This window comes from Coregonus clupeaformis, chromosome 20, assembly GCF_020615455.1.
Source record: "Coregonus clupeaformis isolate EN_2021a chromosome 20, ASM2061545v1, whole genome shotgun sequence".
In the NCBI taxonomy this organism is placed as follows: Eukaryota; Metazoa; Chordata; class Actinopteri; order Salmoniformes; family Salmonidae; genus Coregonus; species Coregonus clupeaformis.
The window spans coordinates 32058129-32072961 of NC_059211.1; the positions used below are offsets into that span (position 1 = coordinate 32058129).

Here is a 14833-nt window from a genome sequence, read left to right on the forward strand (position 1 = left end):
CTCTGAGCCGGTGTTTCTCAGTAAAGTAAAGTTGTAGAGACATAAATTCAGAGCGACAGAGAGACAGTGCTCACTGTCTGGAGATGCAGCCTGCCAAACTCCAACCTTGCCTCCACCCGCTCTCTACCCCCAACTAAAGGTTTACCCCATACCTGGCTTCCTCAACCCCCACTTCCTACGCCAAGAAGAAAGACAGGGCCAGGAACCAAGGGGTGGTGGCATAGGATGAGGAAGGTTGTGTGTGTGTGTGTTCAGTCATGAATAATTTACCAGTAGAAGGCCTGACTGATGTGGGAGATTTGGTTTCCAGAGTAGCGGGGGGGGAGACAGTGAGGAGGGGGGAGGGAAGGGGGGGAGAGGGGGTTGCTGAACGGGTGTTTCTGTGCCCAAACCATAACAAGACTTCAGACCTTACTTCAAAGGTTGTCGTCTGGACTCTCTCATACACATACTCTCTCTCTCTCACTTGTGCATACACACACACACACACACACACACACACTGTCTGGACTTCCTCTGCTCCCAAACAGGCACACAGGGCTCTGTGTACGAGCGATAGTCGGGGGGCTATTTTGGGGTGACACTCACACACCCAGAGGAACACAGAGGGCCTCTTATAGGCATATTACACACAGCCTCTGTGTGAGAGAGGGTTAGGAAAGGAGTGGGAGAAGTGTTTTCTCAGGTTAGACAGTGTGAATGCCAGAGGAAAGGTCTGTAATGGACTGTCAATAAAGAAGTCTAATATTCACAGTGAAACTCATTACAGCTCTCATCAAATGCTTCGGCCTTCATGATGAGACTGGCCAGGAAGGGACAGGGCAGGGTCAGGGAAACTACCCTACACTGGGCTGTGGAGCTAACCCACAGATGTAAAAGAAATGTCATATTTATACAGTGGATTTCCTCTTCTGAGACAGTGAGCATGGTGCATGACAGGAAATGTGACAGGTTTAACGTTAACAATCTATTAGAGGTTATGATGGCTTTGGAAATATAAAACAACGTAGTGCACATAACAAACCCAAGACAAAATACACTAACTGCATATATTTAGTTAGAAACAGAAACATATACTCACTAAGTGATTATGTGATTACTGTGTAATAGTATGTGACTGACTGGAGAACATGGCCAGAAGCAGATTAGTCTATCCTCCTCCCTCCTCTTTTCCTCTCCTCCCCTCTAGCCTCCACACCTCCGCCCAGCAGATGTAAACAAACACTGAAACTTGGCTGCCCCCTGGAGCGATAAACACAGCGTCAGAGAGATAGAGAATCTCCCTCATCAACTACCATGAGCTCTACACACAAAGAAGCAGAGAGAGAGAGAGACAGAGAGATAGAGACAGAGAGATAGAGAGACAGAGAGGGAGAGACAGAGAGAGAGATAGAGAGACAGAGAGAGAGAGACAGAGAGAGAGGGAGAGACAGAGAGAGAGATAGAGAGACAGAGAGAGAGATAGAGAGACAGAGAGAGAGATAGAGAGACAGAGAGAGAGAGACAGAGAGAGAGGGAGAGACAGAGAGAGACAGACAGACAGACAGACAGACAGACAGACAGACAGACAGACAGACAGACAGACAGACAGACAGACAGACAGACAGAGAGAGAGAGAGAGTAGAGTAGAGCGATACAGAGAGAGACAGAAAAAGGACAGTGAGAGACAGATCTGTAGTCAGCTGACATACACTGCTGTGGGACAGACAGATCTCCAGTCCATAGTGGGAGAGACAGATCTCCAGTCAGCTGTGGGACAGACAGATCTCCAGTCAGCTGTGGGACAGACAGATCTCCAGTCAGATGTGGGAGAGACAGATCACCAGTCAGATGTGGGACAGACAGATCTCCAGTCAGCTGTGGGAGAGACAGATCTCCAGTCAGCTGTGGGAGAGACAGATCTCCAGTCAGCTGTGGGAGAGACAGATCTCCAGTCAGCTGTGGGAGAGACAGATCTCCAGTCAGCTGTGGGAGAGACAGATCTCCAGTCAGCTGTGGGAGAGACAGATCTCCAGTCAGCTGTGGGAGAGACAGATCTCCAGTCAGCTGTGGGAGAGACAGATCTCCAGTCAGCTGTGGGAGAGACAGATCTCCAGTCAGCTGTGGGAGAGACAGATCTCCAGTCAGCTGTGGGACAGACAGATCACCAGTCAGCTGTGGGAGAGACAGATCTCCGGTCAGCTGTGTGTCTGTAATGATATAATGAGATGACGGCACCATTAATTGGCCAGCTCTTTTTATAGACACTGTCAAGGCAAATCTGCAATCCCTCACCTTGATCGAGTGAGTGTGTGTGTGTGTGCGTGCATGTCGGGATGCTGACTAAGGCATTGTGAGGCGAGGGAGAGACGGTGAGAGGGAGAGACGGTGAGAGGGAGAGACGGTGAGAGGGAGAGACGGTGCGAGGGAGAGACGGTGAGAGGGAGAGACGGTGAGAGGGAGAGACGGTGAGAGGGAGAGACGGTGAGAGGGAGAGACGGTGAGTGGGAGAGACGGTGAGAGGGAGAGACGGTGCGAGGGAGAGACAGTGCGAGGGAGAGACGGTGCGAGGGAGAGACGGTGAGAGGGAGAGACGGTGAGTGGGAGAGACGGTGAGAGGGAGAGACGGTGAGTGGGAGAGACGGTGAGAGGGAGAGACGGTGAGAGGGAGAGACGGTGCGAGGGAGAGACGGTGAGAGGGAGAGACGGTGAGTGGGAGAGACGGTGAGAGGGAGAGACGGTGAGAGGGAAAGGTAAAACACAGTGAGAGAAAAGAAAACAGAGTGGTGTTGCCACAAACCCTGTGTGTTATTGAGGAGAGTAGGGGTCAGGGAAAGGTGATGCCAGGGTCAGCCGGGGTTCAAATAGGGTGCAAACCAGTAACTTAGGGGGCAAGTTTAGAATGAAAACAAACTGAAGTTATATCATTCAGAGGTCATAGACAGGGGACCCCTCCCACACACACAGGCTCGTATTGCGAGTGCCACTTAATTAAAAGAGAGAACCCTGGCACTCCCTGAGAAAGTTCCACTTTTCTCTCTCCCCCTCTCTCCCTCCCTCCCTCTCCCTGTGTTTTAATAAGGAGTAAAGTTAAGTAGTAGCAGCAGCCCAGTGAAAGGCTCATTGTGCTGTAGTAAAGGTACTGTAGAACCGCGTTCTGAATGACTGACTAGCACTCCACTTTCCTGTCCTCATTCATCAGACGAACACCTCCAAAACCCTAACCCTAACCTCCACACTACGTTTCCTCACCAATTATCCACAGGACTCTATTAACGAAGAGAGAGAGGGGAGAGAGGGGGAGGATGGATGAAGGGGGGAGGGGGGAGAGGGAGTCAGAGAGAGAAAAGGAGAGAGAAAGGGAGAGTTTGACTGTGTTTGAGAGAGAAAAAAGTCAATTTTAATAAATGCCAGCTCAATCTAAAATTGTTCACCCTTCACAGTACGTGTGCAACGTCTCAATATGGCTACCCAGTTTAATATTGTAAATGTGTGTGTGTGTGTGTGTGTTTATGCATGCATGCCTGTGTGTATGTGTCTGCATGTGTGTGTTCGGGGATGTATGCCTAGTGTAATATAATTTTCCCAAGCCTGTGCTGTGAATGCAGATCTCCAATGGAGGTAATACAAAACAGACAACATGAGGAAGCCATTTGGCTCAGTGAGGGAAGACAGGCTTTCAGTGCTGTGACCCAACCCATGTTTCCATTACATTAAACCCATCAGGGCTGTTTGAAGTGGACTGTTTCAGACACAGCCTCTGCCACGCTCAATATACTACAGCTAGCTCCCTGTATACTGTAAGAGGGGGGTGTGTGTGTGGGTGTGTGTGTGTGTGTCCTATACATACAGTCAGCTGAGTCACAGGGAGCAAGTCAGTCACTGAAAAATGAAGAAAGCCAGAGATGTATGAGAGGAGGAGCATCCTGGGAGAGGGAGAGAGTTGTGAGATGTGTAAGGGAGCTTGGCCTGGCTGACTGTTTGACACTCTCGCTCTCTCTCCGGGAGAGGAGATCTTCCCACGAGCCACTTGACATTGTCTGAGAGTGAGGATGGCAACAGAGAGCGAGGGAGGGCAAGAGAAAGCCAGGGAAAAAGTGAGAAAGAACGAGGGTGAGCGAGGTCATAGACATTCCAGTCCCAAACAGTCAGTCTGACTGACTCCTCTGCCAATTAACCAGTGAAAAGGGAGACCTAGGCAGTGTCCCAAATGGCACCACATTCTCTATGTAGTGCACTACATAAGGAATAGGGTGCTATTTAGGACACAATATTACTCTCCCACCCACTAAACCAGAACACACTCTCAACAGCAACCTCACACCTTGACCAATCTTACACTCACCAGACCATCACACTCTTCTTCACAATAACAACTGTAGTCAGAGAAACAGAATGCATGGACACAGCACTGCAGTGACATGAGTCCTCATTGGCCGAGTCCCCCCCAGGACCAGAATGACCTCTCCCAGCTCCCCTTACTCCAGACCCCACAGAGAGTGGGTTGAACCATTCTGATATTCAGGGGACTCTTTCTCTCTGTCTGTGTCCCAAATGGCACCCTACTCCTTATTTAGAGCAGAACATTTGAGTTCTTAGGGGGGTTAAAGAGTTATTTATCACTCATAAACCTCACACATACACACACACAGTGGTATCCTTGAGGAATAATTTACTACTACTAAAGTTAACACACTGAAGTTCTGGTGGCTTCTTGTTGTTAAGCTAGCCCATGCCCACCAATGGCATCACACATACATTTACATTTTACATTTTAGTCATTTAGCAGACGCTCTTATCCAGAGCGACTTACAGTTAGTGATGAAATGTATGCAGGTAATGGTTACATAGCCTATAATACATTCTACAATAAAGATTAATACACCACATGTGGACGCATGCACACACCCACACACCCACACACCCACACACACACAAACACACACACACACAGGCTTTAGAGACAGGGATTATTGCATTAGGGTGCCTCTCATACTTGTGCTTCCTACTCAGGGAGTGTCTCTGCTTCACATGGCCAGCTGTGGGATCCAAGACACTAACCCTGTCCACACCTTCACCCCACTACTCATCATCTCACCTCCAGACCCTCCAACCTCCCACCCCCCATTGCCACTCTGCCCTTCACACCCCACCCTCACAGATCCCTCTACTCATCACCCCACCCACATACCCCTTACCCCCCTGTTCCATCCTGTTAAGCCCACAGTGGGAGACCCAAACACTGTTCACCTCCCTCTGAGTCCCCCCATCCATACACCAGTCTCCATAGGACTTCAGTTCACACACCTACCTTCACCCCTAGCCTCACATAGACCCCTTCCCCCTCTCACTCCTCCCTGTCCAGATGGGAGGTAACCCTAGGATCCACTCTGTGTGGGATCTGTTCCCCCCCCATGTACCCCCACAAAACCACACTAGAGATCAGCTGAACCACAGGACACAGAAACCTGCACTAAAATGCGCTCCCACCCTCCCAGCCCCAACCTACAACCTCCCCGCCCCAAACTGATATTAAGTGTCAGAAGAAAACATTTTAACATATCAACCTATGGACACTACAGAGTAGACCATTATGCAGAGTCCTAGGCTATTCTCAATGTAAAAACAAGGCAGAACAGATGTTATCTGACACTCAGAGGTATCTGAAGTTTCTGGTCTCTGTCTATTCTGTCTGTCAGTCTGTCTGTCTGTTTGGAATGGGAATGGTGCACCTTTCGTGACTGTGGAGGAAAATTCCCTGCTAGGTCAATCTGAAAGCTGAGGATTCAAGTTACACAGCGTTGAGAAGAGAAGAAGGGAGAGAAAAACAGAGAGAGCGGGAGAAAAAAAAAACAGCATCTGCTTTCATCCTCAACACAGCAGGGAAGAGCTTAGCCCTGTCAGTCAGAGACAGCCAGCTGCCAGTGTGAGGACACACACAATCTCAACCACACACAGCCGTCCTATGTACTAGTATTCCAGTTCAGTGGGATGTTATCACGTGTGTTTGTTAGTGAATCTGATTCCCCGCCATATAATATCATATCCCCCATGACAGCAGAGATATATAGAGAGACCCTCTATCCCTAACACATTCCCACTGGTTCCAAATAGAGCAGAAGGTGCCTATAAGGCCAGCAGCATTTGTGAATGATATATAATATTATATTCAGAATGACAAGCCAGACTCTGCCGCACAGAGCATTTGAGCACTGGGACATACAATAACTGAAATTGAGGAGGATGATAGCTCTACTTTTCAGAGGAAAGAGAAACAGAGAAACCATCAAATACCAGAAAAATATGCATAAAAAAACAACAATCCCATGCACACACACACAACCCAACCAGCCTCCCCCTTCACTCAATACTTCAGTGAAACTGTCTGCTACTCCCCCATCCCCTCCAGTAAGCAGCCATTAACCTCTGACACCCAATCAGACGTTATCAGATTCCCAGGCAATTACACAAGAGCTCCAAGTCCCAATGCCAATAACACAACACTTCACTGCCAAACTACTGACACAGACAGACAGACAGACAGAGATGCAGATAAGGGGAGTTTCTCATACTGTACATTTAAGGACAGACAGTGAGAGAGAGAGTCAATCTCACAATATCACTCCAGAGCTAAGGATACATCCAGAGTCAGGTTTCTGTCTGTAAACACACACACACAGCCAGCCCAGTCCCAACCAACCAAGCCACCGCCACAACGACTGAGCGACCGGGGTAAAAAGCACCACCGGCAGAGAAACCTTAGAGCCATTTGTCCATCCCACCATCACTGGAACCAATCAATCTCTGTGAGAGAGAGACTGGACTGGATATCCTCTGAACTCTATCTCCTATTGCTCTTGTGTTTTTGGTCTTTCCTTCTCGGTCTTAAATTGCAGTTATGTCACACACAGTTCCGAACTAGAAGGCTTTGTAGGCCTCATCCATTAACCACCACATGTCATCTCCAGTCCCACCTCTGTGTTGGCTGGCTGGCTCAACTGACCCCTGTGACCCCCCGTTTTCATCTGTTGGTACAGTCCCACTCTTAACTCCATGTTTATAACCGGGGGGGGGTTCAACCCTCCCTGAGAATCTAATTTCAACTGACACCCCTTCACCTCCTAACTCACACACATCAAATCTCCCACTACTCTCTCTGTCCTCTGCTCCCCTCTCCCTCGCTCCCTCCCACCAACAGGTCTTTATCAGATTTATTTGTTGTGTTTCTTCAATCAATCTCTTCATAAAGCTTCTCTGTTTCTCTGGGCCAGTCTGTCTCTGTTCTTGTTTGTCCAAATGGTTTAAATGGTCAACTAGGTTTTATTGACTCCCAATACATACCATATAGTGAATAATATGTACACTGAACCAAAATATAAACGCAACATGCAACAATTTCAACGATTTTACTGAGTTACAGTTCATATAAGGAAATGAGTAAATTGAAATAAATTCATTAGGCCCTAATCTCTGGATTTCACATGACTAGGAATACAGATATTCATCGGTTGGTCACAGATACCTTTTTAAAAAAGGTAGGGGCGTGGATCAGAAAACCAGTCAGGATCTGGTGTGACCACCATTTGCCTCATGCAGCGCGACACATCTCCTTCGTATAGAGTTGATCAGGCTGTTGATTGTGGCCTGTGGAATGTTGTCCCACTCTTCAATGGCTGTGCGAAGTTGTTGGATATTGGCAGGAACTGGAAAACGCTGTAGCACACATCAATCCAGAGCATCCCAAACATGCAGGCCATGGGATATTTTCAGCTTCCAGGAATTGTGTACAGATCCTTGTGACATGGGGCCATGCATTATCATGCTGAAACATGAGGTGATGGCGGCAGATGAATGGCACAACAATGGGCCTCAAGATCTCATCACGGTATCTCTGTGCATTCAAATTGCCATAGATAAAATGCAATTGTGTTCATTGTCCGTAGCTTATGACTGCACATACCATAACCCCACTGCCACCATGGGGCATTCTGTTCACAACGTTGACATAAGCAAACCGCTTGCCCACACGACGCCATTCACGCGGCCTGCCATCTGCCCGGTACGGTTGAAACCGGGATTCATCCGTGAAGAGCACATTTCTCCAGAGTGCCAGTGGCCATCGAAGGTGAACATTTGCCCACTGAAGTCGGTTACGACGCCAAACTGCAGTCAGGTCAAGACCCTGGTGAGGACGACGAGCATGCAGATGAGCATTCCTCAGACGGTCTCTGACAGTTTGTGCAGAAATTCTTTGGCTGTGCAAACCCACATGTGGAGGTCCTGGGCTGGTGTGGTTACACGTGGTCTGCGGTTATGAGGCCGGTTGGACGTACTGCCAAAATCTCTAAAACAACGTTGGAGGCGGCTTATGGTAGAGAAATTAACATTCAATTCTCTGGCAACAGCTCTGGTGGACATTCCTGCAGTCAGCATGCCAATTGCACGCTCCATCAAAACTTGAGACATCTGTGGCATTGTGTTGTGTGACAAAACGTCACATTTTAGAGTGGCCTTTTATTGTCCCCAGCACAAGGTGCACCTGTGTAATGATCATGCTGCTTAATCAGCTTCTTGATATGCCATACCTGTCAGGTGGATGGATTATCTTGGCAAAGGAGAATTGCTCACTAAGAGGGACGTAAACAAATTTGGGCACAACATTTGAGATTTGTGCGTATTGAACATTTCTGGGATCTTTTATTTCAGCTCATTAAACATGGGACCAACACTTTAACATGATGCATTTATATTTTTGGTCAGTATATATACACATGTAATACTATGGAATAATATAACTCTCCCACTGTAGTATGCTGATTGTGTTGTGATCCGGGTATGGGGTTAGAGAGTGGAAGGTGGGGGTTCTGGTCTGAATGTGGAGTTCACATGTCCAACATGTGTGTTCCTGTGACTGGACCCCCCTCCAACACAACACCCCCAGGGCAGTAGTTAATGCAAAGCTGCCATACATGGACCACTAACCACCACTTACTGGCCACTGGGCCTCTGCCACCACACCCACACACAATGACAATGTCAGATCTAAAAACACACAGACCTACACATACACATAGACACACACACAGATATGCAAAACACAAAAGCTACACCTGCAACACCTTTTTCAGATGAGATAATGGAGAGAGATCAACAAATAGTGTCACACACACAAATCAAGAGAGAAACCGTGTGTTTGTCTCTTACCCTAGAGTCTAACCGTCTCTCCTCTAGTACAATGCCACCTATGGCTCTGAACACTAGAACATGAGCTCTTGGCTCTGGAACTGCATAATGGAACTGTCTAATTACACTTCTCCAAACTAATCAAATAATTCTGGCAGATAAATAACAGATAACTCAAAGAACAAGACAAAGGAGGAGTTTCATTGTGTTAACTCATGTGTTAGAAATGTAATGACTGAGCTGCTAAAACATGTCTTATGTATTGTTGTGTATGTGTGTGTGTGTATTTTGTGGTCAGTTAGGGGGTAGTTGAGGGTTGGAGGTGGGGGGATTCAGTGTGTGTTTTTATTGCCCTGAGCCACAGGGGGCAGACCCTGCTTTAGTGAGCTGCTGCTAAGGCCACAGGTTAAAGGGATACTTCGGGATTTTGGTACCTTTCTCTACCTCCCCAGAGTCAGATGAACTCGTAGATACCATTTTTAGATCTCTGCATCCAGTATGAAGGAAGTTAAAGGTAGTTTTGCAAGCCAATGCTAACTAGCGTTGGCACTGGAAGTCTATGGCAAATAATTGTATAACTAACCCAAGACAGACCACAGCCTGTCGTTTCCAAGGGGAGCAAATGACTCCTACTGGGCAGAACAAGCAAGGAGGTGGGAATCCAAGCACGAGCTAGCGAGAGCCTATTGGCGAGTTCTAGCATGTATTTGCATATTTCCATTAGAGAATGCCTATTCTGAACTGCACATGTGCAATAACTGAATTCGCCCTGGCACACATTCTAAACAACACCATTTTTTGAAACTTTGACAAAGGGTAAAGTCTACAAAAAACTTAGTCCACTCTGTTCGTAACAAATTATAGTTTTGGAAACAGAAAACTTTATTGAGATCAAATGTCGGCCAAAATCCATCTCGCTCCAACTTTTCCCACTGGGCTTCCTCTCAACACCATATTTGGTAGTGAGTGGAAACACAAGCGGATGCTTCACATTTATACATCCGGTGAAATATCTGTCTCATTGTTCTATCTGTGTCTATGGTATCTGCAAGCATGCTAGCAGATACCATAGACTTCCAGTCATTGTGTTAACACTGGTTAGCAATTATGCTAGCGCTAGTTTGCAACTTCCTTCATACTGCTCGCAGAGACATAAAATGGTATCCAAGAGTTCATCTGACCCTGGGGAAGTAGATAAAAGGCCTCATTGCCAAAATCCTGAAGTATCCCTTTAAGTTTTACATGCAATTGACACCCCTGACTCGCACGCACATGCACACCTGCCATTGTTTATTTACCCTGCTTGTGTGGGATGCCAAGAGAACATGAGCACTGAGAAAAGCTCCTAAAAAGCTACCCTCTTACAACTAACCCCATCTTTAAAACACACACACACTCCTTAGAGATTAAATGATGTCATGCATGCTGGTATGATTAGCCTATGCCAGGGCACAGAGGGGGGTGAGGGGTGGATAGGGGTGGCAAGTCTGGTACAGAGGCCCATGGGATGAAACCTCAACCCTCCTGCCCCCCCCCCCCTCCCCCATCCCCTCTTTACCAGTCCAGCTGTGTTTATAAAAGTCTTCCAGTCAAAGTGAAGGTATTTACTGAGCCCCCACGAATCACTGCAGTAGACACTCTGAATGCTTTACACACAGGCACGCATGTACCCCCTGCCTCAAACATGCTTACAGACATACATAGGCATAAGCACACACACACAAACACACCAAAATACTGTCTCTATAGCATGGAAAATGGGGTACCAAGCGAGAGGTGCAGTTCACCCTTCTCCCACCATGGGGCTCCAATGAGAAGCTATAGTAGGGTCTGCGCTTGGCATTATGCCCGCTGGAACAGAACAGGAGTTACTGTACCCTACCCTGTCTAGTCTGCTGGCCACGCCCCCACTGTCACCTCGCTGCCAAAAACGCGTGATGAATGGCCGGCTGCCCTCATTAATCATCTGTGATTGGGCCTGATTGGCTAATTAGCCTCATCTGTAACCATTACTGCATAGAGGCAGCTGCTCAGGAAAAAAAAGACAAAAGGTGAAAAATTACAGAGAAGGCTGTCCTGTATCCTCCACGATGGCTGAATGCAACGCCACACACAGTCCTGCCACACACACACACACAGTACTGCCTCAAACTCTCCTGCCACCGGCACACACACACGCACTACCGCCACACACATTACTGCCACAAACACACAGACACACCAAGCGCTGCCAGACCAACTGCAACGCGTAAGTAAATATCAAAGGGCCCAATTTAACAAACATCAGAGCGTGACAAAAAAGAGCGAGGTGTTGTAACTGTTCTTGTTTTTTCTCCATACTGGTGGCAGGAGCAAGATGGAGGCTAGGCTACACTCATCTGGCTACAGTTCCATACTAGCCTGGTCCCAGAGCTGTTTGTGCGGTATAGCCAACTCCTGTGGTCATTTGGCATTACAGTGACCGTAGGAGTTGGCAAGACAGCACAAACAGGTCAGGGAACATGCTAGTTTCACACCTCTAGCCCACAACAACAGCAGCAGTATCACCTCTTTGAGTCAGTGAGGGAAACCACTGGTGACTGGGTGCTAGCCAAATAAGGACACTAAGATAGGGGAACAGAGACTGAGCCTGGACAACACAAACATCAAAACAGCTGGAGAAAAATGTGTGCTGTACCCTGTATAAGCTATACCCCCAGGCTAACTCCAAGAGAGACACAGCCCATGCCAGAGAGGAGTAATGATAGAGGGCAACATCCTCTTCTCCTGCTCTCAGACCAGATCAATATGTGTGTTCCTGTGTATGGGGATGTGATTTGGTGTGTGTGTGTGCATGTTTTCCTTTCCTGTGCCCCCGTGTGTGTTCCTGTACGTTTAGAAGAACCAATACAAATATGTCATCAAACTTATGTTTCATTTCTCAGACCTGTTCTAACGATTCCGTATTTTTATTCTAAACCAGATTAAAAGTAAAGGCAGATTAGGTTTGATAGGCTCTGAATGATTTTATTCACCATTTCAAGAAGAAAGGAGTCGGCCACACAAAAGGCCAGTCATAGACCCATCCCATAAACGCCCCATTCAGGGCTGTGTGTGTGTGTGTGAGACACTGGATACGGCTGGTGAGCTAACGCTTGTCCAAAGGGCTTCAGATGTCGTTAGTGCAGACACACTGCACGCCCCTTCTGCCACCACAAATACATCCACACACTATTAGAGGCAATTTCCCTGTTCCTCCTGGGCGGAGAGATGGAGGGAGGGAGGGGGGAGAAGAGTGAGAGTCGCCCACGGTGGAGAACACATGGTTCTGTTTAAACTTCGCCTGTTGTTTGACTTCGCCATGGATATGCACTGCTGACACCAGTTGAATGAAAAATGACAAAAGGGACAAAAGACATCACTATGTCATTTTTATGTGTTCTTAGTGACTCTGAGAAACAGAGAGATGAAGAGAGGGAGAGAGAGAGACAGATGAAGGAAGGGGGAGAGAGAGAGAGTGAGGAGGGGAGTTGTGAGATGTGAAAGAGAGAGATGTATATCGTGTGAGTGTGCATGTTTTTAGCAGGGTGGAGTATAACTTTCAGAGGGAATACATAATGTATAAAGTCCTACAAACCCTCGTCTGTACTCCTCCATCCCCCTCTCCTCCCAATATCCTCCCCTCTCCACCACAGTTTTCCTCAGTCCCTCGGTCGGCTTCTGTTCTGTTTGACTTCCCGAAATCCGCCTTTCCGGCACAGGAGCGTCATGGAGTAGAGGTGAGTGATTCACCAGGCCCGGAATGCCGAGTGTCTGGAGTGTCTCAAACCAGGGTGTCCCGGACAGACGGGCGGTAGACACACACAAACACAAGCACGCGCACACACAAACACACACAGATATACAACGAGTAGTTTCACCCTAGACATGCAAATACTAGACTGACTATACCTATTCAATCAGACCCAGTCACTGGGTTTCCAGGATAGCTCATATTTAAACGCAGGTACTGGAGTCTGGAAGTAAAATACACTTTTCTATGTTTTTATCATAGAGATCGTATTAAATTACTTGATGGTCTATGTCATAGTCTGGGACACCCTGGTTTGAAACACTCCAGAATTGGGTGAAAATGGCAGCCGTATTGGTCAGGGAGAAATCCAAACCAGTCTAATTGGAATGAATGGCAGTAGAGGCATAATTCTTGTTAAGAATCCATGTTACTGTAGAAACGGACTAAACCACAAAAATGCCCGGCCATTGTTCCACACCCCAAAAAAAAAAATATATATACTTTTTTTTTTCTACGATTATGACGGTTATTCTATTTTCATGACGGTCTTCATCCATAAACGTTAGTTACACAGTTATATGGTAATTGTGCCAGCCCTAAGCACTACGATTAAAGACCACGTCACCATATCATCACCACAGAAACAACATCACAACCATGAATAAAGAGGTCAGATAGGTTTATATTGGATATGACTGATCTATGGCCTGGGTACGCCCCACCCTGCACTGATGCAGTGACGCACAGCAAAGTTCCAGTTAAACTACCCCCTCTCTAGCCCTTGTCAAAGTGTCAGCCCCTACCACCACCCCACCATGAGCAGTCTTGCTGTCAGACATGGCAACATGCCAAGCTTTTCATCTTCATAGAGAAAGAGAGAAAAAAACACAAACACTTACCTATCATACACACACACACACACAAGTAATGCATTAACCTATCGCTAACACTCACAACACACACACGGCCAATTATGCTCCTGGACATCAAATCAAATTTTATAACCGTCCTGGAAGTTCGGATAGCAATGGTGGAGAATTTTAGCAGCCCGAGTACAACAGTCAATATGTTGATAGAACTTCGGCAGCCTAGTCCTCAAATTTGCTTTGTTAAAATCCCCAGCTACAATAAATGCAGCCTCAGGATATGTGGTTTCCAGCTTGCATAAAGTTATTTGAGGGCCGTCGTGGTATCGGCTTGAGGGGGGATATACACGGCCGTGACTATAACCAAAGAGAATTCTCTTGGGAGATAATACGGTCGGCATTTGATTGTGAGGTATTCTAGGTCGCCCACCTACTGTTCGTTTCATCTCTCCGGTCCCCTCTCCCTGCTTGCTGCTGGCACCATTACGTTAACACAAACACTGTATTTCTGTCATCATTCACAGCACCAGGCAGGCATTCCCTTAATATTTATTTATTCTGGACTGCGTCCCAAATGGCACCCTATTCCCTACATAGTGCACTACTTTTGGCCAGAGCCCGGTGACATTTGGGGAGCAATGACGCTCTGTTTCAGGGGTTTTTGGGACATGGGTGAGTGGTGGGAAACTGGAGTGCTGTCTGTGGTCTCACAGCAAGCAGCCCTCTCCCTCCTCTCATTCCCTCACTCTCTCTCTGTTTTCTATTTTGGCAGGCTATCATAAGAGGCTTCATGCAGATCACATATTTCGGCCTCAAATGATCTTGGAAAACATTACCCCCATAATGCTGTTGCTGTGTGTTTGTGTGTCTTTGTGTGAGTGTCTCCACCAGTCTTACCTCTACGTAGTCCTTGGCGTGGCCCCAGTCTCTCTTGGAGTCCAGGTTACCCAGACTAAAGCTCTCCAGCTGGCCCAAGTGAATCTTCGCCACAGAACGACTGATCTTACGCGTCACGAAGTTCGCTCCTGGGAGG

The 14833-nt window shown here is 47.3% G+C and overlaps 1 protein-coding gene across 2 annotated transcripts in view; it reads right to left on the bottom strand.

Annotated features, from left to right (window-relative positions):
- The window catches only part of gmds (GDP-mannose 4,6-dehydratase), a 199860-nt gene that overhangs the window by 90050 nt on the left and 94977 nt on the right, over positions 1-14833 (bottom strand). For both annotated transcript variants that reach the window (XM_041840206.1, XM_041840205.1), the window contains one exon: positions 14698-14825. In XM_041840206.1, the coding sequence (XP_041696140.1) occupies positions 14698-14825 (128 nt within the window). The remainder of the gene's footprint in view (positions 1-14697; positions 14826-14833) is intronic.